This window comes from Hyperolius riggenbachi, chromosome 7 (assembly GCF_040937935.1).
Source record: "Hyperolius riggenbachi isolate aHypRig1 chromosome 7, aHypRig1.pri, whole genome shotgun sequence".
Classification (NCBI taxonomy): domain Eukaryota; kingdom Metazoa; phylum Chordata; class Amphibia; order Anura; family Hyperoliidae; genus Hyperolius; species Hyperolius riggenbachi.
The window spans coordinates 155,229,339-155,253,605 of record NC_090652.1 but is presented as its reverse complement, the minus strand read 5'-3'; the positions used below and the strand labels follow the sequence as shown (position 1 = coordinate 155,253,605).

The 24,267-nt window shown below is 50.4% G+C and overlaps 1 protein-coding gene across 1 annotated transcript in view; it reads right to left on the bottom strand.

The window, feature by feature from the left end:
• LOC137524662 (uromodulin-like) overlaps positions 1 to 24,267 on the bottom strand; it is a 115,120-nt gene that overhangs the window by 13,118 nt on the left and 77,735 nt on the right. The window contains exons 10-11 of the mRNA XM_068244785.1: positions 17,024 to 17,226; positions 15,042 to 15,199 (exon numbers count right to left, since the gene is read on the bottom strand). Coding sequence (XP_068100886.1) covers positions 15,042 to 15,199; positions 17,024 to 17,226 — 361 coding nt within the window. The remainder of the gene's footprint in view (positions 1 to 15,041; positions 15,200 to 17,023; positions 17,227 to 24,267) is intronic.

The following is a 24,267-nucleotide window of genomic DNA, read 5'->3' as shown; positions in this document are numbered from 1 at the left end:
GACTACAGGATGGGATGACTGGACTGACAGACGTGACGGGACTGGCATGATATGACTGATGTGACAAAAATAGATGACAGGGAACAGACGTGACAGGACCGACTGGCGTGACAGGACTATCTGATAGGATGCTGTGACAGGACTTTGCTGACAGGATTCTGTGTCAGGACTGATTGACAGGATGCTGTAGCAGGATGGACTAACAAAACGTTGAGACAGGACTGAATGACAGGCCTGACTGACTGACAGGATATTGTGACAGGACTGACTGACAAGGCTCTGTGACAAGAGTTGGCTGCCAGGATTAGAGTTGGGCCGAACCTCCGATTTTAGGTTGGCGAACCTGGTTCGCGAACTTCCGCGGAAGGTTTGGTTCGCGTTAAAGTTCACGAACCGCAATAGACTTCAATGGGGATGCGAACTTTGAAAAAAAAAAAATAATTATGCTGGCCACAAAAGTGATGGAAAAGATGTTTCAAGGGGTCTAACACCTGGAGGGGGGCATGGCGGAGTGGGATACATGCCAAAAGTCCCGGGGAAAAATCTGGATTTGACGCAAAGCAGCGTTTTAAGGGCAGAAATCACATTGAATGCTAAATGACAGGCCTAAAGTGCTTTCAAACATCTTGCATGTGTATACATCAATCAGGTAGTGTAATTAAGGTACTGCTTCACACTGACACACCAAACTCACCGTGTAACGCACCGCAAACAGCTGTTTGTGTAGTGACGGCCGTGCTGGACTGGTGCGCACCATGGCGGCAGTGGCAGGTTCACTGAACAGGTATGCAGTGGTGGGTTCACAGCACAGGTATGCAGTGGTGGGTTCACAGAACAGGTATGCAGTGGTGGGTTCACAGCACAGGTATGCAGTGGTGGGTTCAATGAACAGGTATACAGTGGCGGGTCCACTGAACAGAACAGGTATGCAGTGGCGGGTTCACTGAACAGGTATACAGTGGCAGGTCCACTGAACAGAACAGGTATGCAGTGGCGGGTTCACTGAACAGGTATGCAGTGGTGGGTTCACAGAACAGGTATGCAGTGGTGGGTTCACAGCACAGGTATGCAGTGGTGGGTTCAATGAACAGGTATACAGTGGCGGGTCCACTGAACAGAACAGGTATGCAGTGGCAGGTTCACTGAACAGGTATGCAGTGGTGGGTTCACAGCACAGATATGCAGTGGTGGGTTCACAGAACAGGTATGCAGTGGTGGGTTCACAGAACAGGTATGCAGTGGTGGGTTCACAGCACAGGTATGCAGTGGTGGGGTCAATGAACAGGTATACAGTGGCGGGTCCACTGAACAGAACAGGTATGCAGTGGCAGGTTCACTGAACAGGTATGCAGTGGTGGGTTCACAGCACAGGTATGCAGTGGTGGGTTCACAGAACAGGTATGCAGTGGTGGGTTCACAGCACAGGTATGCAGTGGTGGGTTCACAGCACAGGTATGCAGTGGCGGGTCCACTGAACAGAACAGGTATGCAGTGGCAGGTTCACTGAACAGGTATGCAGTGGTGGGTTCACAGCACAGGTATGCAGTGGTGGGTTCACAGAACAGGTATGCAGTGGTGGGTTCACAGCACAGGTATGCAGTGGTGGGTTCAATGAACAGGTATACAGTGGCGGGTCCACTGAACAGAACAGGTATGCAGTGGCCGGTTCACTGAACAGGTATGCAGTGGTGGGTTCACAGCACAGGTATGCAGTGGTGGGTTCACTGAACAGGTATGCAGTGGTGGGTTCACAGCACAGGTATGCAGTGGTGGGTTCACAGCACAGGTATGCAGTGGTGGGTTCACAGCACAGGTATGCAGTGGTGGGTTCACAGCACAGGTATGCACTGGTGGGTTCACAGAACAGGTATGCAGCCAGACAGGAACAAGTTAAGCCTAACTAATCGTTCCCTGAGAGAAAGTCTGCAGCAGCTCGCCCTACTCTCACTAACGCAGGCAGCACAAGAGTGACCGTAATGGCCGTCGCTGCCTGTCTTATATAAGGGGGGGGTGGGGCTCCAGGGGCTAGTGTAGCCTAATTGGCTACACTGGGCCTGCTGACTGTGATGTAGAGGGTCAAAGTTGACCCTCCATGTGCATTATGGGGCGAACCGAACTTCTGCAAAGGTTCGCCTGCGGGACGCGAACGCGAACCATTGAAGTTCGCATGGAACCGTTCGCAGGCGAACCGTTCGGCCCAACTCTAGCCAGGATGAGAGAGATGGTGTGACAACACACTGCTGCTGCTCAGACAGAACCGCACTGAGCAGCGATTGGCTAGGGTTTAAATGGGGGGGCACACTGAGGGTGTCTATGCCATCCCGGGAGGTTTCCGGGATTGGCATGGAGAGAGGCTGGCGTGGGAGCAGTAAGTATGACAATAGCAGATGCACATATTGCATGTTTCCTGTCTATACTGTTTTTAGAACACGCTGGATAGCTGTGCTCAGGGTTGCTCAGCAGGACCCCGAATGCGAAGTTTCTCCGAAAAATTCAGGTGTTTTTTAGGTTTGCCGCATGCAAATCCGAACCCGAATGCTGCGATTCCAAGCCGAACCAGAATACGAAGCATGCCGAATGCGCGCGCTGGAATTCGGCCGGATGGCGCTGTGGGTTCGGTTTCGGCTTCGGGATTCGGGGATGACGTGATTGGGCCCTCCCCTCCTGTATATAAGGCGGAGGCCATGTTGCGGAGCCACACACTTGTGTGACTGCTGCTGGTACTGAGAGATTCTCCAGTGCTGTGCTGTGTCTGAGCAAGTGCTTTTCACTGCTAAACCTAGCGTTTTGCTTCCTAAACACCTCCTAAACAGTCTGTTACCTGTATTGTTCTGTCACCCCAGTTATCATTGTCTGTAATCCTATTTATTGTACAGTGCTGCGTAATATGTTGGCGCTATATAAATCTAATTAATAATAATAATAATAATAAACACATTTATTGTTGTCTTATATAGTTAGCTAGTATTTTGATTGTTTTTAGTCAGCTAGTGTATAGTGTATACTGTGCTAGTCTAGTGTTAGTCTGTGAGCAGGCTAGGCCTGCTAGCCTAGGTAGCCTTAGCCTACTACTAGCTTAGGTAGGTTAGGGATTCTAGTTAGTTGTGTACTAGTAGTACTAGTTAAGTTAATTATTACTGCTGTAGTCTGTTACTTTATTAGTTTCAGTACTGTGTTAGTTAGTTACTGACTGTGAGTGACAGGTCACCACACCAGCATCCATTGTGAGTGACCTGACCTGTGACTGTCTGTCACCTCACCTGCCCGAGCCTATTGATTGATTGCGTCTGACCGTGTGTGACCGTTTTTAATTGTCACCGATTGTCTGCCGCACGACTTACTTGTAGCGTAGTACGCTAGGTGTTTCTTAGTTACCTGCGTGCGTGCATACTTATACTACTAGTCTACTAGTGTAGTACCCGTTCACTAATTTTTTTTTCAATTTTACTGTGTGATTTTATTATCATCTGTAGTGTGTGACCGTTATTAATTGTCACCGATTGTCTGCCGCACGACTTACTTGTAGCCTATTACGCTAGGTGTTTCTTAGTTACCTGCGTGCATACTACTAGTGTCTACTGTCTACTACTATACTACTAGTCTACTAGTCTAGTACCCGTTCACTAATTTTTTTTTTAATTTTACTGTGTGATTTTATTATCATCCGTAGTGTGTGTAATAAATAAGAGTTACTTACAACACATACAGGCCACCACACCAGCATCCGTTGTGGCGAACACTGTTCGCCCAACACTAACTGTCTGTCACCTCACCTGCCCGAGCCTATTGATTGATTGCGTCTGACCGTGTGTGACCATTATTAATTGTCACCGATTGTCTGCCGCACGACTTACTTGTAGCGTAGTACGCTAGGTGTTTCTTAGTTACCTGCGTGCGTGCATACTTCTAGTGTCTACTACCAGAGCCGGGACAAGGTCCTCCAGCACCCAAGGCTGAGACACCAAAGTGCGCCCCTCCATCCCTCCCACCCCAGTCGTCACACACTGATTGCTATTAGACTAATAGGCTCCACAGGGCCCACAACCTCCCCAACACCTTAATATCTAGTTACCTGGCTTGCAGTCACTGCCATGTATCCCCTTTTCTTATTTCTTTCTGCTTCAAACACCATTAGGAATTACAGCTGAATGAATTCTGCGCCCCCTCCTACACTGCACCCTGAGGCTGGAGCCTCTCCAGCCTATGCCTCGGCCCGGCCCTGTCTACTACTATACTACTAGTCTACTAGTCTAGACTAGTACCCGTTCACTAATTTTTTTTTCAATTTTACTGTGTGATTTTATTATCATCTGTAGTGTGTGTAATAAATAAGAGTTACTTACAACACATACAGGCCACCACACCAGCATCCGTTGTGAGTGACCTGTGACTGTCTGTCACCTCACCTGCCCGAGCCTATTGATAAATTGTGTATGACCGTGTGTGACCGTTATTAATTGTCACCGATTGTCTGCCGCACGACTTACTTGTAGCCTATTACGCTAGGTGTTTCTTAGTTACCTGCGTGCATACTACTAGTGTCTACTGTCTACTACTATACTACTAGTCTACTAGTCTAGTACCCGTTCACTATTTTTTTTATTCAATTTTACTGTGTGATTTTATTATCATCCGTAGTGTGTGTAATAAATAAGAGTTACTTACAACACATACAGGCCACCACACCAGCATCCGTTGTGAGTGACCTGTGACTGTCTGTCACCTCACCTGCCCGAGCCTATTGATTGATTGCGTCTGACCGTGTGTGACCGTTATTAATTGTCACCGATTGTCTGCCGCACGACTTACTTGTAGCCTATTACGCTAGGTGTTTCTTAGTTACCTGCGTGCGTGCATACTTCTAGTGTCTACTACTATACTACTAGTCTACTAGTCTAGACTAGTACCCGTTCACTAATTTTTTTTTCAATTTTACTGTGTGATTTTATTATCATCTGTAGTGTGTGTAATAAATAAGAGTTACTTACAACACATACAGGCCACCACACCAGCATCCGTTGTGAGTGACCTGTGACTGTCTGTCACCTCACCTGCCCGAGCCTATTGATTGATTGCGTCTGACAGTGTGTGACCGTTATTAATTGTCACCGATTGTCTGCCGCACGACATACTTGTAGCCTATTACCAGGGGCGTAGGAATAGGCCCTGCAGCCCCTGCGCCCGTGGGGGGGCCCGGCCCCCCCCTGGGGCCCGCTTGGGGCCGTTTTGTGGGTGCTGGAGGGGTGGCAGCATGAGGGGAAAGCCTTGCCCACAGTCGGCGGGGAGAGGGGTAGTTCCCCCCTCTCCCTCACCTCGGGGCTCTCCCCTCTGTGCTCCCCTCCAGCTCGTAAGTGTCTGTGGGGCTGTGGTGGGCAGCGAGCGGCGGGCAGATACATACCTGCTTCCGTGCGTTCCATCGGAGACTTCTCCCTCTAGCGGCTGACGTCACTTCCGGAAGTGACGTCAGCCGCTAGAGGGAGAAGTCTCCGATGGAACGCACGGAAGCAGGTATGTATCTGCCCGCCGCTCGCTGCCCACCACAGCCCCACAGACACTTACGAGCTGGAGGGGAGCACAGAGGGGAGAGCCCCGAGGTGAGGGAGAGGGGGGAACTACCCCTCTCCCCGCCGACTGTGGGCAAGGCTTTCCCCTCATGCTGCCACCCCTCCAGCACCCACAAAACTCCGAGCGGGCCCCAGGGGGGGGGGGGGCATATTACGATTTTCAGGTGTCTGCTGCCCACATTGTGATTTTCAGGTGTCTGCTGCCCACATTACGATTTTCTGGTGTCTGCTGCCCACATTGCGATTTTCTGGTCACTGCTGCCCACATTGTGATTTTCAGGTGTCTGCTGCCCACATTATGATTTTCTGTCTGCTGCCCACATTACGATTTTCTGGTCACTGCTGCCCACATTGCGATTTTCTGGTGTCTGCTGCCCACATTACGATTTTCTGGTCACTGCTGCCCACATTGCGATTTTCTGGTCACTGCTGCCCACATTGCGATTTTCTGGTGTCTGCTGCCCACATCATGATTTTCTGGTGTCTGCTGCCCACATTACGATTTTCAGGTGTCTGCTGCCCACATTACGATTTTCAGATGTCTGCTGCCCTCATTACGATTTTCAGGTGTCTGCTGCCCTCATTACGATTTTCAGGTGTCTGCTGCCCACATTACGATTTTCAGGTGTCTGCTGCCCACATTACGATTTTCAGGTGTCTGCTGCCCACATTGCGATTTTCAGGTGTCTGCTGCCCACATTGCGATTTTCAGGTGTCTGCTGCCCACATTGCGATTTTCTGGTGTCTGCTGCCCACATTACGATTTTCTGGTGTATGCTGCCCACATTAGGATTTTCTGGTGACTGCTGCCCACATTGCGATTTTCTGGTGACTGCTGCCCACATTGCGATTTTCTGGTGACTGCTGCCCACATTGCGATTTTCTGGTGACTGCTGCCCACATTAGGATTTTCTGGTGTCTGCTGCCCACATTACGACATTCTGGTGACTGACTGCTGCCCACATTAGGATTTTCTGGTGACTGCTGCCCACATTACGATATTCTGGTGACTGCTGCCCACATTAGGATTTTCTGGTGACTGATGCCCACATTGCAATTTTCTGGTGACTGCTGCCCACATGGCGATTTTCTGGTGACTGCTGCCCACATTGCGATTTTCTGGCCCACATTACGATTTTCTGGTGAACACTGCCCACGTTACGATTGTCTGGTGAATGCTGTCCACGTTACGATTTTCTGGTGAACGCTGCCCACATTACGATTTTCTGGCCCACATTACGATTTTCTGGTGAACACTGCCCAAGTTACGATTGTCTGGTGAATGCTGTCCATGTTACAATTTTCTGGTGAACTCTGCCCACATTACGATTTTCTGTCCCACATTACGATATTCTGGTGAACGCTGCCCACATTACGATTGTCTGGTAAATGCTGCCCACGTTACAATTTTCTGGTGACTGCTGCTCACGTTACTATTTTCTGGTGACTGGTGCCCACATTACGATTTTCTGGTGAACTCTGCCCACATTATGATTTTCTAAAGGCCCACATTACGATTTTCTGGTGAACTCTGCCCACATTACGATTTTCTGGCCCACATTACGATTGTCTGGTAAAATGCTGCCCACTTTACAATTAATTTACAGTGAAACGCTGCCCCATTACGATTATTTGGCACCTATGGGGGGGGCCCCATCCAAATATTCGCAGGGGGGCCCAGTGATTTCTAGTTACGCCCCTGCCTATTACGCTAGGTGTTTCTTAGTTACCTGCGTGCGTGCATACTACTAGTGTCTACTACTGTACTACTAGTCACCACCAAGTCACCACACCAACACAGACTTTATTAAAGTTTACACCCTTTCCCGCCCTCTTCTACTTATTTTTTTTTTACTGTATTTGTATAGTGCACTATGACTGACGGCCCATTGGGGAGAGTCAGGTGCAGGCTGTGGTGGAAATAACGGCGGGGCAGGAAGCCACCTTTTCCAGCCAGGCCTCCAGCAGCAGCGAGACTAGTGCCACCAGCACTCCTGTCCGCAGCAGGCCTCCACCAGCGCTTGAGGCCATGGTCACGGTGACCCCATCGGCCAGCCTGTCCTCAAAGAGCACGCTCTTCTCCCCTGAGACTGTGACCATGTACAGGGATGTTTTGGAGAAGTATGAGTTGGAGATGATGGGGCCATGCAAGGAGGAGAAGGAGTTACAGGTGCAGAAGTTTGTTGTTGGCGCTGAGGAGGAGGGGCGTGATGCAGGGGATGTTGGGGTAGAGGAGTTGGTTGAGTCGGGCTCACAGGATTTGTTTGGGGTTGATGATGATGACTTGATAGATCCTTCCTATGTGCCACCAGTACCACCAGCACAGTTCGTTGAAGGCAGCTCATCATCGGAGGAGGAGGCGTCTCTGGCACAGAGGCGCGGCAGCAGCAAGGCGGCCAGCACAGGGCGTGGAAGGCAGGAGCCACAGCCCACTGCTTCAGTCGCTACCACCACTCGCAGCAAACCTCTAACTACAACCAAAAAGGCACAATCCTCCAAGAGCACCCAAAAACCCCAGCCCTCAAGCGCAATGAGCAGGTTGAAGTCCCCAGTCTGGCGGTACTTCACCAAGTGCCCAGTGGACCCGACCCGTGCAATTTGCAACAGTTGCAATCTCAGTCTCAGCAGAGGTCGCGATATCCACAAATTGAGTACCTCGTGCCTGCAGACCCACTTACAGAGCAGACATTTTGAGGACTTTAATGAGTTGGAGAAGCTTATGCAAAGTGGTGCAGGCAGTGGTCAGAGCCAGACAGCCACTGCACAGATTTCAGCAGCAGCAGCTGACCCTCCTGCCCATCCAGCAGCAGCGGCAGCAGGAGCACAGCAGCAACCCACTCCCACCCCCCCCCCCCCCGGGCAGCCAGTCCTCAGTGGCCTCATCAGCTCCCTCCACAGTGGCCTCCTTATCCTCCCGTGCAGGCAAACGCCGCCAGACCCTGCTCAGCGAAGCATTCCCCGGTGTGACCAAGGTGCTGCCTCCCGCCCACAGGCGCATCCGGATGCTGAACAGGTTGCTTGCCTGGGCCATGTGCTCCCAGCTCCTGCCATATTCCTTTGTGCAGGAGGGGAGTGACATCAGAGCACTGCTGCAGGTTGGGATCCCGGAGTGGCAAGTCCCCAGCCGCCACTATTTTTCCCGCAGGGCGATCCCAGCACTGCACCGCTCTGCCATGGAGAACGTGGGCCGCGCGCTGGATCACGCTGTCAGTGCGCGGATCCACATAACCATGGATTCCTGGAGCAGCCGGTTTGGGACAGAGCGCTATCTGTCCTTTACGGCCCACTGGGTCAGCCTGGTGGAAAGCCAGAGCGAGGAAGCAGCAGGTCCATCCTCGGGCACAGCAGCACCAGTCGCCCACTACGTGGTGCCACCACGCGGGGTCAGGGGAGAAGCAGCAGCTCCCACCGCCAAGCGATCCCGTCTCTCCAGCAGCGTGAAGGCCCGCCACTGCCAAGCGCTGCTGGAGATGAAAAGCCTGGGGAAACACTCCTTGATGGCAACTAACGTGCTCCGGTACCTCAGGGAGCAGGAGAGGACGTGGCTGACCCCCAGAGGCCTCACTGTGGGATTGGTGGTGTCCGACAATGCCGCCAACCTGCTGTCTGCCATCAGCAGTGGAGACTTGCTCCACGTCCCTTGCTTGGCCCACGTCCTGAACCTGGTGGTGCAAAAGTTCATGCGCACCTACCTGGGGATGGAGGAGCTGTTAGAAGCGGCGCGGAAAATTGTGCGCACTTTCCGCCGCTCAGCAGCTGCCGCAGCAAAACTGGCAGCCATCCAGCAGCAGGAGGGCCTGCCACGACACCGCCTTATCATAGATGTGCCAAATCCCTGGAACTCCACCCTGGCGATGTTGGAGCGGCTGGTTGAGCAGAGGAGGGCTGTCAACCGGTAATCTATGATGCCACTGTCGCCGGCACCGGCAGCAGAAGCAGCACCACACTCCAGCTCCTCACCAACGCGCAATGGGGGCAGATGCAGCAGGTCTGCTTGGTGTTGGCTCCCTTCCTGCAGGGAACCAACCTGGTGAGTGAACAACGGGCATCCCTCTGCCAGTGGGTGCCCTTTGTTTGTCTGCTGGACAGGGCACTTGGCGATTTGGTGGATTTGGGAGAGGAGGCCCTGAAGCAGCTGGAACAGCAGCCGCCTGTGCAGTCCACTGCTCCGCAGGTATTTGAGTCCCTGGAGGAGGAGGAGTTGGAGGTGCTGGACGTTGCTGCTGGGGGGGAACATCGGAGCGCAGCAGCAGTGGTGCGAGGGTGGAGAGAGGAGGAAGAGTCTCAGGGGCAAGAGGAGGAGGACGCTGACCCTGATGTCTCTGTTAGACGGTCCACCCTGTTCCCCATGGCAGCGCACATGCTGCGCTGCATGCGCACAGACCCCAGGGTCAAGCAGATGCAAGCGAGGGAGGACGTCTGCATCAGCATGATCCTGGACCCACGGCTGAGGGGGAGGTGGGATCAGTTTCTGCCTGCCAGAGACCGTGAGCAGCGAGCAAGGGAGTTGCAGGAGATCCTTGTTCAGTGACTGGAGGAAGCCTTCCCCCCGCCTTCCACTCCCTCTGTCCATGTCCAGCAGCCAGCAGCACAGCAGCAGGTGCCTGCGGCCAGCAGCAGCATCAGGCGCCCAGGAGACCTTCTGTCATTGACGCAGGCGTTCTACATGAAGATACAGCAGCCGAGGGAGGAGGCGCGGGCAGCAGCCACCTTCGGTGAGAGTCACAGCCAGCGCATGATCCGGATGGTGGCCGACTACATGGGATCCTTCAGTGGGCTTGACACCGGCAGCGAAGAGCCTGTGGACCCCATGGAGTACTGGGTGGAGCGCTTGCACATTTGGAGGGAGCTTGCGCAGTACGCCCTGGAGGTATTGTCTTGCCCCCCTTCCAGCGTGCTGTCTGAGAGGTGCTTCAGTGCGGCCGGTGGCGTGGTCACCGAGAAGTGCTCTCGTCTGTCCACAGAGGGCGTGGACAGACTGACATTTTTGAAGATTAACCAGGCCTGGATAGAAGGCACGTTCCTGGCACCTGTTGTCGGCGAAAGGAGGACATGAGGTGCCTGCCTGGGAATTACAATACATTGCCTGCTGCCTGCCATACGTGACGACTCCTCCTCCTCCTCCTGCTGGCCTGCTGCATTAATTTACCTATGAATTTATTTATGTATTTATTTATTTATTGTATTTCTACTGGACTCCTGCTGCTGCTGCAGGCCTGCTGCATTGATTTACCTATGAATTTATTTATGAATTTATTTATTTATTGTATTTCTACCGGACTCCTCCTCCTCCTGCTGGCCTGCTGCATTGATTTACCTATGAATTTATTTATGCATTTATTTATTTATTGTATTTCTACCGGACTCCTGCTGCTGCTGCAGGCCTGCTGCATTGATTTACCTATGAATTTATTTATGTATTTAGTTATTTATTGTATTTCTACCGGACTCCTCCTCCTCCTGCTGGCCTGCTGCATTGATTTACCTATGAATTTTTTTATGTATTTATTTATTTATTGTATTTCTACCGGACTCCTCCTCCTCCTGCTGGCCTGCTGCATTGATTTACCTATCAATTTATTTATGTATTTATTGTATTTCTACCGGACTCCTCCTCCTCCTGCTGGCCTGCTGCATTGATTTACCTATGAATTTATTTATGTATTTATTTATTTATTGTATGTCTACCGGACTCCTCCTCCTCCTGCTGGCCTGCTGCATTGATTTACCTATCAATTTATTTATGTATTTATTTATTTATTGTATTTCTACCGGACTCCTCCTCCTCCTCCTCCTGCTGGCCTGCTGCATTGATTTACCTATCAATTTATTTATGTATTTATTTATTTATTGTATTTCTACTGGACTCCTCCTCCTCCTGCTGGCCTGCTGCATTGATTTACCTATCAATTTATTTATGTATTTATTTATTTTTTGTATTTTTACCGGACTCCTCCTCCTCCTGCTGGCCTGCTGCATTGATTTACCTATCAATTTATTTATGTATTTATTTATTTATTGTATTTCTACTGGACTCCTCCTCCTCCTGCTGGCCTGCTGCATTGATTTACCTATCAATTTATTTATGTATTTATTGTATTTCTAAAGCGGCAACATATTACACTGCGCTCATTTTCATCCTGCTGCTGTCAGTGGTCCCACCGCCCACACTATGCATTGCCTGCTGCCAGTGCCACACGTCACTCCACCTCCTCCTGCTGCTGCTGTTGTATTTATCCTGCTGCTGTCAGTGGTCCCACCGCCAGGGTCCACACTATGCATTGCCTGCTGCCAGTGCCACACGTCACTCCACCTCCTCCTGCTGCTGTTGTATTTATCCTGCTGCTGTCAGTGGTCCCACCACCAGGGTCCACACTATGCATTGCCTGCTGCCAGTCCCACACGTCACTACACCTCCTCCTGCTGCTGCTGTTGTATTTATCCTACTGCTGTCAGAGATCCCACCGCCAGGGTCCACACTATGCATTGCCTGCTGCCAGTGCCACACGTCCCTCCTCCTCCTGCTGCTGCTGCTGTTGTATTTATGCTACTGCTGTCAGAGGTCCCACCACCAGGGTCCACACTATGCATTGCCTGCTGCCAGTGCCACACGTCACTCCTCCTCCTACTGCTGCTGCTGTTGTATTTATCCTACTGCTGTCAGTGGTCCCACCGCCAGGGTCCACACTATGCATTGCCTGCTGCCAGTGCCACACGTCACTCCACCTCCTCCTGCTGCTGTTGTATTTATCCTGCTGCTGTCAGTGGTCCCACCGCCAGGGTCCACACTATGCATTGCCTGCTGCCAGTGCCACACGTCACTCCACCTCCTCCTGCTGCTGTTGTATTTATCCTGCTGCTGTCAGTGATCCCACTGCCAGGGTCCACACTATGCATTGCCTGCTGCCAGTGCCACACGTCACTCCACCTCCTCCTGCTGCTTCTGTTGTATTTATCCTACTGCTGTCAGAGGTCCCACCACCAGGGTCCACACTATGCATTGCCTGCTGTCAGTGCCACACGTCACTCCTTCTCCTCCTGCTGCTGTTGTATTTATCCTGCTGCTGTCAATGGTCCCACTGCCATGGTCCACACTATGCATTGCCTGCTGTCAGTGCCACACGTCACTCCTCCTCCTACTGCTGCTGCTGTTGTATTTATCCTACTGCTGTCAGTGGTCCCACTGCCAGGGTTCACACTATGCATTGCCTGCTGCCAGTGCCACATGTCACTCCACCTCCTCCTGCTGCTGTTGTATTTATCCTGCTGCTGTCAGTGGTCCCACCACCAGGGTCCACACTATGCATTGCCTGCTGCCAGTGCCACACGTCACTCCACCTCCTCCTGCTGCTGTTGTATTTATCCTGCTGCTGTCCGTGGTCCCACCGCCAGGGTCCACACTATGCATTGCCTGCTGCCAGTGCCACACGTCACTCCACCTCCTCCTGCTGCTGCTGTTGTATTTATCCTACTGCTGTCAGAGGTCCCACCACCAGGGTCCACACTATGCATTGCCTGCTGTCAGTGCCACACGTCACTCCTCCTCCTCCTGCTGCTGTTGTATTTATCCTGCTGCTGTCAGTGGTCCCACCACCAGGGTCCACACTATGCATTGCCTGCTGCCAGTGCCACACGTCACTCCACCTCCTCCTGCTGCTGCTGTTGTATTTATCCTACTGCTGTCAGTGATCCCACCGCCAGGGTCCACACTATGCATTGCCTGCTGCCAGTGCCACACGTCACTCCACCTCCTCCTACTGCTGCTGTTGTATTTATCCTGCTGCTGTCAGTGGTCCCACCGCCAGGGTCCACACTATGCATTGCCTGCTGCCAGTGCCACACGTCACTCCACCTCCTCCTGCTGCTGCTGTTGCATTTATCCTGCTGCTGTCAGTGGTCCCACCGCCAGGGTCCACACTATGCATTGCCTGCTGCCAGTGCCACACGTCACTCCACCTCCTCCTGCTGCTGTTGTATTTATCCTGCTGCTGTCAGTGGTCCCACCGCCCGGGTCCACACTATGCATTGCCTGCTGCCAGTGCCACACGTCACTCCACCTCCTCCTGTTGCTGCTGTTGTATTTATCCTACTGCTGTCAGAGGTCCCACCACCAGGGTCCACACTATGCATTGCCTGCTGCCAGTGCCACACGTCACTCCACCTCCTCCTACTGCTGCTGTTGTATTTTTCCTGCTGCTGTCAGTGGTCCCACCGCCAGGGTCCACACTATGCATTGCCTGCTGCCAGTGCCACACGTCACTCCACCTCCTCCTGCTGCTGCTGTTGTATTTATCCTACTGCTGTCAGAGGTCCCACCGCCAGGGTCCACACTATGCATTGCCTGCTGTCAGTGCCACACGTCACTCCTCCTCCTACTGCTGCTGTTGTATTTATCCTGCTGCTGTCAGTGGTCCCACCACCAGGGTCCACACTATGCATTGCCTGCTGCCAGTGCCACACGTCACTCCACCTCCTCCTACTGCTGCTGTTGTATTTATCCTGCTGCTGTCAGAGGTCCCACCGCCAGGGTCCACACTATGCATTGCCTGCTGCCAGTGCCACACGTCACTCCACCTCCTCCTGCTGCTGCTGTTGTATTTATCCTACTGCTGTCAGAGGTCCCACCGCCAGGGTCCACACTATGCATTGCCTGCTGTCAGTGCCACATGTCATTCCTCCTCCTACTGCTGCTGTTGTATTTATCCTGCTGCTGTCAGTGGTCCCACCGCCAGGGTCCACACTATGCATTGCCTGCTGCCAGTGCCACACGTCACGTTTTCAGTTTTGTTTTTTTAAGTACACCTATTTCAATGTAAATTCACTTTAAAAAAACACACAAAAAAACCCCGAATTCACGAATACGAATTTTTAACGAATTTTTAGGCGCAACCTCGAACCGAATATGAACTCGAACCAAATGTCGTGGTCGAAGGCGAATTCGAATGTCATGCGGGCCCGAATTCGAATGTACCTGAACCGAAATTTGGTACATCTGAGCATGCCTGGCTGTGCTGTACATATGCAGCTCCCAGTAATTTTCATATCCCATAAAGCAGATTAGGGAGCTCAAACAGGTGTGGTAGCTACAAAAGAGACATGTAAAAGGCGGATAATAGGTATACAATAGTATCCATCTCTATGCAGTACATGTAAGAGCTTGTGCTATTAATGGGCAAGGGCAGCAGTATATGCACAGGAAAAGGTTCAGTGATGAAAACAAAGCTATAGGTGAGAGTAATCAAAAAAGATATAAAAATAAGCATGTGAAGCACAAAGCAAGGATAGGAAGCTAACAAGGGAACAGCATAGGCAAGGTTTCATAGACTGGAATGAGACATGGGTTGTGAGCCAGAAAGTGACAGTACTGTTGAAGGACTGCAGCTACCTTTCCCATACGTGTACGCTACAGAATAAAATCTCAAAAAAAAAAAAACCATAGTCTATACAGAAGATGGAAAACAGTCAAGCTGTATTTACCTTAAAATTGGGTTTATCACTGTGTTCAGGCTGATGACCATGTCCAGTGGGTAATCACAAGACATTGTTACAGTCAGATTCTCATTTCTTGTGATTACCTCATCATGTTCCACTGTGAGATATAGGGTGTTCATGTACGTGACATGTGTTGTATTTTTCTGCAAATAAGAATAAAGCTACTGTTTTAAAGAAAATGGCAAAGAATTTACAGTTAATTCACAGAGCAGTAATAATTTACATTTTTAAAGAATTTAATTTTTTAATCTATGAAACAGAATCCAGTAAAGCAGCTGCCCCCAAAATGTTACTCTGTAAATTATCCCACCCTATGTGACCTACTAGAAAATTATAAACTGGTCTGAACATGTTGCTGTTCACAGCTGCAATGATAGATTTGTTTTGTAGTTGCGATTTAGCATTGGTGCTGTCTAGTGTCCACCCACCTATACAATGCATGAAAAGCACAAGTGAAGCAGCCTCCAGGTAAGTCTGCTGTCATATTGATCCATTATGTCCTTCTGTGGCTGCTGATTGTTTAGGACCCGTTTCCACTTGTGCCAGCATCTGTTTCCATGACGGATGCTGGCATTTGGTCTGATGTGAGTACACATCCAAATCTCTCAAGCCGTGCCATGCATGGCTATGGGGATCCCAGACTTAATGCAATAAAGTGCTGCTGAAAATCTGTTTTTTTTCCCCAGTACGCATATGATACTCTGTTAACATAAATCTCTGTGCAGGGAATTCTTTCAAATCTCCCCTAGTGGAAATGAGCTGTTAGATTTGAGACTTTAGGAGCTAAGAAATTCAATTAATCTTGACCTGTGGTTGTTTATGAGATTAATGCAAAAAACCTTTTTGATGCCTTTAATGACAATTTTGTTTATTTTTTAGGGATTTATGACTTCACTTTATCTCACGATTCAAAGACTATTCAACGTTTAGTGTTAATTATGCACATAAATTGACACATATGTTATACATATACCTGTAGTAGAGATGGGACGAATCCCAAATTTCCTTGAATCTGAATCTAAGGTTCTCGAATATCTCAAACCTTTCAAATCTCGAATGTAACAAATCCTTTACATAAGAATTGTGTGATCCGTGTAACAAAACGTAATTAGAAATTCAAACTCCATAATTTTATGATGAATAAAGAGTCCTTTCTTTTTTAAAGTGTATTTGAGATGTGTAAAAGGGCTGTATTTATACCTTCCTGAGGCCTCCTCCAGCCCCATGAGATGCATGGGGTTCCTCGCTATCCTCCCCAGGCTGCTCCGGCATGCCACTATCTTGCCTGTTAATCTGGCCAGTCACAGACAGTTGTGCTCTTTAACACATGTGCGTCTCAGCTCCGCGCACCCCCCAAGTTGTGCTTTTGGCTGCGGAGCTTTCTATGCCTGCGCAGTGCTAGTGCGCAAGCACAAAACATCTTTGGGTTGCAGGAGCACAACAGGGGGCGTGCACAGCCGAGCTGCGCATACGCAGAAGCAAGTGGCCAGCCAGATTACTGGGTGAGATAGCGGCAGGACGAAGAGGAGGGCGAGGGATCCTACGCATCTTATGAGGCTGGAGCTGTCCGGTTGAACCTTTAGCCACTGACCCTGAACAAGTAGGCAGTTGGATTTTTCTGGCACCCATCATATCCTTTAATCTTAAAACATGGCATCACCTACTGCTCACAGCCATAGGGAGCTAGAAAACCGAGTTGGGGGAGCACACAATACCATGGAAAGCATCATTGGATGTGACATTTGAACAAATACTCATCTGGTTGCAACACATAGGGGTTTGTAATAATGCAGTAAGCTGTGATAGATGGGCGTAACATGAGACAAAGTAGCACAACTTTATAGAATTTGTTTAAATACTCCAGTTGCAATATCTCTGTTTTTATACTGTATAAAAGATGAATGTGACATGATTCATGTAGAAAATAAGAAGATGCAAGTATGGAATCTGCAGAAAAAACAACCTACAATTATCTGCAGGCCACATCTTCCTGATTGAAGAGAAGACAGAAAGGAGAATGTGTTTGGATCATCTTGAAACCCAAAACAGCTTCTGTTGTCCAGAGTAACACTGCTGGGATTGAGTTTTAGGCTCTTCAGCTGGCATTTATGGAATGAAGCTTTCATATCATTGATGCCACAGGTCAGCTCCGGAATTATATCGGAAAACGCTAAAAGCACAAAAAATGATTATTCAGGCTAAAGCATTTAACAAAGTTAATTTATTTTGGGATTTCATATCTTCTATATACCCAAACTGCAAAGCATTGAAGCACAGTAATTATATTCTGTGTGCTGTGATGCCAATGAGCAGAGAGAGAGAATTTTTAGATCCCACTTTCAGCCACAAATATTTTCCTAGATCTGTGTGGGCATTCAGTAGCAGAGCTTGTTTTTATGTCTGTAGAATCTCCTTGATTAGCTGATGTCAAATAAATCAGTTTTAATACTCTTAGGCCTCGTTCACACTTGAGATAGTAAAAAAGCTAGCGAGTTTTCCGCATCTTTTTTTTATGCGATTAACGCATATTTTCACTTGACATTTGTAACGCTCGGTGAAGCACAGAGAGGTCTGATTACCGGTGATCTGCAGTATCACGGGAAATACAGACGTATACCAGATTATATGTGATCTGCAGTATCACCGATAATCCAATATACTAACTAACCTCTGGTCACCTGAGTAGAGTGTGTGATTGGTGCAACAGTAATATAGAGGACAAGCCTCAGTGCAGCAAAAAGAACTGCACAGATTCCTTCCACAGGTCTAAGCTCTCCAAGACGGGAGGAGTCAGACTGACAGTGGGAAGGAAAGTCCGAAAGTGACACTCAGGCGCAAGTGTCACTAACAGGACGAGGAACCGCCTCCAATCGTGAGGTCGGTTCTCGAGGTCGGACCAGCCAGGTCGTAAACACACGGACAGATAAGGTACAGATTCAGTAGGCAGAGGCGGAGTCTAGGTACAGGCAGGGTTCGGCAACAGGTATCAGAAATATCGGGGTACAAAATCAAGAGGCAGAGGCGGAGTCAAGGTACAGGCTGGGTTCAGCAACGGAGTATCAGATATAACGAGGTACAAGGTCAGAGTTCAGGAGGATAGTCGAGGCAGGCAAAGGTCATAACAGGTAATCACAATCAAACTAGTACTTTAAGCTATCAACAGAATCTAGCTTAGTGTAGGATTACAGCTCCAGCTGGTCCCGGCACACTAACGGATCTGACTAACGGATCTGGGTGCTCCCACGTATGTGAACGCAACGCCAGACGAGGAATGAATGAACAGCCAGCAGTATATATACTAAAAGGTGTCCCCCAGCACCTCCCTGATTGCTGGACCAATGGGGAGTGGAGCTAGAGTCAGCTGACCTGCCTGGTCAGCTGACTCCCTCTTGAGTGTACTAAGTCCTGTCTGAGTGCGCGCGCGCGCGTCACTCTGAACCCTGGAGGACTACGAGTCCCAGCCACGGCAGCCCCGCTCTGCGGTATCTCCGCAGCGGGGACCTGCCAGCTACCCGCCGCATCCAACGCGGCGGTTTCGCCGCGTTCTGCAGGCTGATGCACGGAGGCAGCCGCCTCATGATGCGAGGAGGCGGCTGCCTCTCCGTGCGAGTAATTGCTGAGTGCGGAAGGAGCCGCCCGCCGCTGGCTCATGGCGGCGGCTCCTCCGCGCTTTCTCACAGTACCCCCCGCCCCCCCCCGAGGAGTGGACTCCGGACAGCTCCTTCCAGGTTTCTCTGGATGTGCAGCATGAAACTCTCTCACCAACTCGTCCGCATGCATGCGGTTCCCAGGCACCCATTGCCTCTCCTCAATGCCGTACCCCTTCCAATGTACGAGATACTGCACCGAGTTCTGCACCGTACGTGAATCTATGATCTTTTCCACCTCATACTCGGGCTGGGCATCGACTAAGACAGGAGGAGGAGGAGTGGGACCCACCTGGACTGCGGGTTTGAGAAGCGACACGTGGAAAGACCTCACTCCACGCATGCTGGTGGGAAGATCAATGGCATATGTGACATTGTTGATCTTCCTAGTAACCGGGAATGGACCCACGAACCTGGGACCAAGTTTGTCAGAGGGTTGTTTCAGGGTCAGGTGACGGGTTGACACCCAAACCAAATCTCCTGGTTGGAATTTCCACTCTAACGAGCGTCTCTTGTCAGCCTGACTTTTCTGACTCTGGAATGCTTTTACAAGATTATTCTTGATGATCCACCACATGTCCTTAAATGATCTTAGCCACGTCTCCAAGGCTGGGAACGGAGTGGCCGCAACTGGCAGTGGGGAGAATTTAGGCAGTTTACCAGTCACAATCTGAAATGGGCAGAAACCTTAGGACGAACTCTTTAAGTTATTGTGTGCAAATTCTGCATAAGGTAAATATTTAACCCAATCACTCTGTGCCTCAGCAACGTAGCATCTCAAAAATTGTTCTAACGACTGATTGACCCTCTCCGTCTGGCCATTTGTCTGTGGGTGGTACCCTGAGGAAAATGACAATTTCATGCCCATTTGGTGACAAAATGCCCTCCAAAATTTCGAAATAAACTGAACTCCCCGATCAGATACTATGTCCTCTGGAATGCCATGCAGCCTGAAGACATGGATGATAAATAAATCGGCCAGTTCCTGGGCCGAGGGGAGTCCTTTCAGAGGCACGAAGTGGGCCATCTTACTAAAACGGTCGACCACCACCCAAATAACTGACATGCCTTCAGATCTGGTAAGCTCTCCCACGAAATCCATGGACAAATGGGTCCATGGTTCGCTCGGGGTGGGTAAAGGCTGCAAAGTACCTACAGATGCCAGCCGGGAGGGCTTGCTTTTTGCGCACACCGCACATTCCCTGACAAACTCTTTACAGTCAGCGGCTAGCGAGGGCCACCATGCACATCTGGCCACGAGATCCTGCGTCCTAGATGCTCCTGGATGTCCCGCGTTCTTATGGGAGTGAACCATCTCCAAGATCTGGAGACGGAATGGTAACGGAACAAATAATACCCCGTCTGGTTTACCCTCTGGGATATCCTGCTGAAAAGGACTCAAAGTCTCTTTCCAGTCCTCCCAAGTCTCGGTGGCGGCTAACACCACACTTCGTGGGACAATGGTTTCCGGAACAGGGGGCTGTACTGTCTCTGGCTCAAAACACCTAGAAAGTGCGTCTGCCTTGGTATTCTTACTCCCTGGCGTATACGTGATCAAAAATGTAAATCTCGAGAAGAATAGTGACCATCGAGCCTGCCTTGGGCTTAACCTTTTAGCCCCCTCGATGTATTCTAGGTTTTTGTGGTCGGTATAAACTGTGATAGTGTGCTCAGCTCCCTCTAGCCAATGACGCCACTCTTCGAAGGCCAACTTGATGGCTAGGAGTTCCCTGTTGCCTATGTCATAGTTTCTCTCTGCCGGAGAGAACCTTCGGGAAAAATAGGCACACGGGTGTAGTCTACCCTGGAGACCAGAACGCTGGGACAGCACAGCCCCCACCCCGATCTCTGAGGCGTCTACCTCAACAATAAACGGAACAGAGGTGTCAACGTGTCTGAGTATGGGTGCTGAACAGAACAACCCCTTTAACTTAGAAAAAGCCTGTACTGCCTCGGGAGGCCAATGAGTGGTGTCTGCCCCTTTTTTAGTAAGGCTAGTGAGAGGGGCGACTACTGTGGAGTACCCCTTTATAAACCTTCTATAATAGTTTGCAAACCCCAAGAACCGTTGCAATGATTTTAACCCCACCGGCTGCGGCCACTCCAGGACCGCGGAGACCTTGGCAGGGTCCACAGACAACCCTGAGGTGGAGATTATATACCCCAGAAAGGCAACCGACGTGACCTCAAAAATACATTTTTCGAGTTTGGCGTATAAGAGATTCTGCCTCAGTTTGTCTAACACCATCCTGACATGGGTTCTGTGTTCCGAGAGGTTGTTAGAAAAAATGAGAATGTCGTCTAGATAGACTAAAACAAACTTTCCCAATACCTCCCGAAAAACCTCATTGATGAGTTCCTGGAAGACGGCCGGGGCATTACACAACCCGAAGGGCATCACCCTATACTCGTAGTGCCCATCAGGGGTATTGAAAGCCGTCTTCCATTCATCGCCCTTCCTTATACGCACCAGGTTGTAAGCCCCCCGTAAATCCAGTTTTGAAAATATGCTAGCCTCAGTGACCTGTGTGAACAAATCGTCTATAAGTGGTAACGGGTAGCGATTCTTCACAGTGATTTTATTGAGGCCTCGATAATCGATGCAAGGCCGTAACCCCCCATCTTTCTTTTTAACAAAAAAGAAGCCTGCCCCCGCGGGCGACCGGGACGGCCTAATGAAGCCCTTTGCCAAGTTCTCGCGAATGTATTCCTGCATGGCAAGTTTCTCGGGGCCAGACAAGTTATATAAACGGCCTCGAGGAGGCACACAACCGGAACGAAGGTCAATGGGACAGTCGAATGGACGATGCGGGGGCAATTTATCCGCGGCCTTGGGACAAAACACATCGGCATAATCTGCGTATTGTTCTGGTACACCTTCCACCTGTACCTTAGTTAAACCCAACGTCAGTCTCCCCAAACACTGCTGGAAACAGTGAGGTGACCATGCTGTCAACTGTCCTGTGGCCCAGTCTATTTGTGGGGAATGAACCTGCAACCAAGGCATGCCTAGGATAATAGTGGAGGTGACAGGGGACAATTCCGCTGCAAAGGGGAATCGTCGACTGCCGTGACCTGAATGGGGGGTCTCACGGGAGTGAGTGGTAGACCCAACTCCTGAGCAAACTCAAAGTTCATAAAGTTAGCCGCTGAGCCGGAATCAATGAAGGCTTCAGTGGCAACAGATTTATCATCCCATGTGACCGTACAAGGGAGAAGTAATTTTTTCTCTTTAAGGGGTGAGGTTTGTGTGCCTAGGGTGTCACCCCCCACTACTCCTAGGCAGACCCGTCTCCCGCCCTGTTGGGGCAGTTTCGCACCCTATGCCCTGCCTCTGCACAGTATAGGCACAGTTGTTCCATCATCCTCCGCCTTCGCTCCACCTGGGTCAGTTTTGATCGACCAATTTGCATCGGCTCTGGTGGAGGCAAGGCCGGAAAGGATGAGACAGGCGGAGGTGCTGTTACAGAGGATGCAGCAACCGGTGCCGCGTACGAAGTCACCCTGACACGGTGACTTCCCCTAGCCTGCCTCTGATGGCGTAGCCTGCGATCTACACGAATGGTCGATGATATGGCCTCATCAACTGTCTTGGGCTCTGGTACCGTCAACATTAAATCAGAGACCTCCTCCGTCAACCCAGACAGAAAATAATCCATTAGGGCGAAGTTATCAAATCTAGAGGTGACTGACCACCTACGGAACTCCGCCGCATAATCCTCGACCGAACCTCTGCCTTGCCGCAAAAGTTTGAGCTTCCGCTCTGAGGTCGCAGCAAGGTCAGGGTCGTCGTAGATTATGGCCATTGCCTTAAAGAACTCTTCTACCGAGGTCAGAGCGGTATCGGTAGGAGGCAGGTTATATGCCCAGGACTGGGAGTCCCCACTCAACAAGGTTTTAATAAAGATGACCCGTTGGGTCTCAGTCCCCGAGGATCGGGGTCTTAATTCAAAATACGACAACACTCTACTCCTGAAATTCCGGAAGTCAGACTTGTGGCCGGAAAACTTATCAGGCACAGGCATGCGTATGTCATCACTAGGAGGGGAACGTACTGAATCAACTGACGTCTGAAGGGTTTTCACAGAGCCTGATAAGGCATCGATTAAGGCTTTGTGCTGGCCCAGTGCTTGATGAATGTTATCCACCGAAGTGGCAAGCACAGTCAGAGGATCAGCGCGTGATTCCATCTGTTTTGTGGTCTGGCGTTCTGTAACGCTCGGTGAAGCACAGAGAGGTCTGATTACCGGTGATCTGCAGTATCACGGGAAATACAGACGTATACCAGATTATATGTGATCTGCAGTATCACCGATAATCCAATATACTAACTAACCTCTGGTCACCTGAGTAGAGTGTGTGATTGGTGCAACAGTAATATAGAGGACAAGCCTCAGTGCAGCAAGGAGAACTGCACAGATTCCTTCCACAGGTCTGAGCTCTCCAAGACGGGAGGAGTCAGACTGACAGTGGGAAGGAAAGTCCGAAAGTGACACTCAGGCGCAAGTGTCACTAACAGGACGAGGAACCGCCTCCAATCGTGAGGTCGGTTCTCGAGGTCGGACCAGCCAGGTCGTAAACACACGGACAGATAAGGTACAGATTCAGTAGGCAGAGGCGGAGTCTAGGTACAGGCAGGGTTCGGCAACAGGTATCAGAAATATCGGGGTACAAAATCAAGAGGCAGAGGCGGAGTCAAGGTACAGGCTGGGTTCAGCAACGGAGTATCAGATATAACGAGGTACAAGGTCAGAGTTCAGGAGGATAGTCGAGGCAGGCAAAGGTCATAACAGGTAATCACAATCAAACTAGTACTTTAAGCTATCAACAGAATCTAGCTTAGTGTAGGATTACAGCTCCAGCTGGTCCCGGCACACTAACGGATCTGACTAACGGATCTGGGTGCTCCCACGTATGTGAACGCAACGCCAGACGAGGAATGAATGAACAGCCAGCAGTATATATACTAAAAGGTGTCCCCCAGCACCTCCCTGATTGCTGGACCAATGGGGAGTGGAGCTAGAGTCAGCTGACCTGCCTGGTCAGCTGACTCCCTCTTGAGTGTACTAAGTCCTGTCTGAGTGCGCGCGCGTGCGTCACTCTGAACCCTGGAGGACTACGAGTCCCAGCCACGGCAGCCCCGCTCTGCGGTATCTCCGCAGCGGGGACCTGCCAGCTACCCGCCGCATCCAACGCGGCAGTTTCGCCGCGTTCTGCAGGCTGATGCACGGAGGCAGCCGCCTCATGATGCGAGGAGGCGGCTGCCTCTCCGTGCGAGTAATTGCTGAGTGCGGAAGGAGCCGCCCGCCGCTGGCTCATGGCGGCGGCTCCTCCGCGCTTTCTCACAACATTTTTGCGTTTTTTGAGTGGTCGCGATTGCAATACATTGCAATCATGATTCACAATTGAAATCCATTGCATTAGCGGTAAACGCCCGTGAATGGGCCTTCACACTCGAGGCAACCAACTGTGATTTTGTGTCGCGAACAAATTATTGTGATTTTGTGTTGCCCGTTCAATGGAACAGGAATCACATCACAGTTACCCTCAAAACACTGCATGGA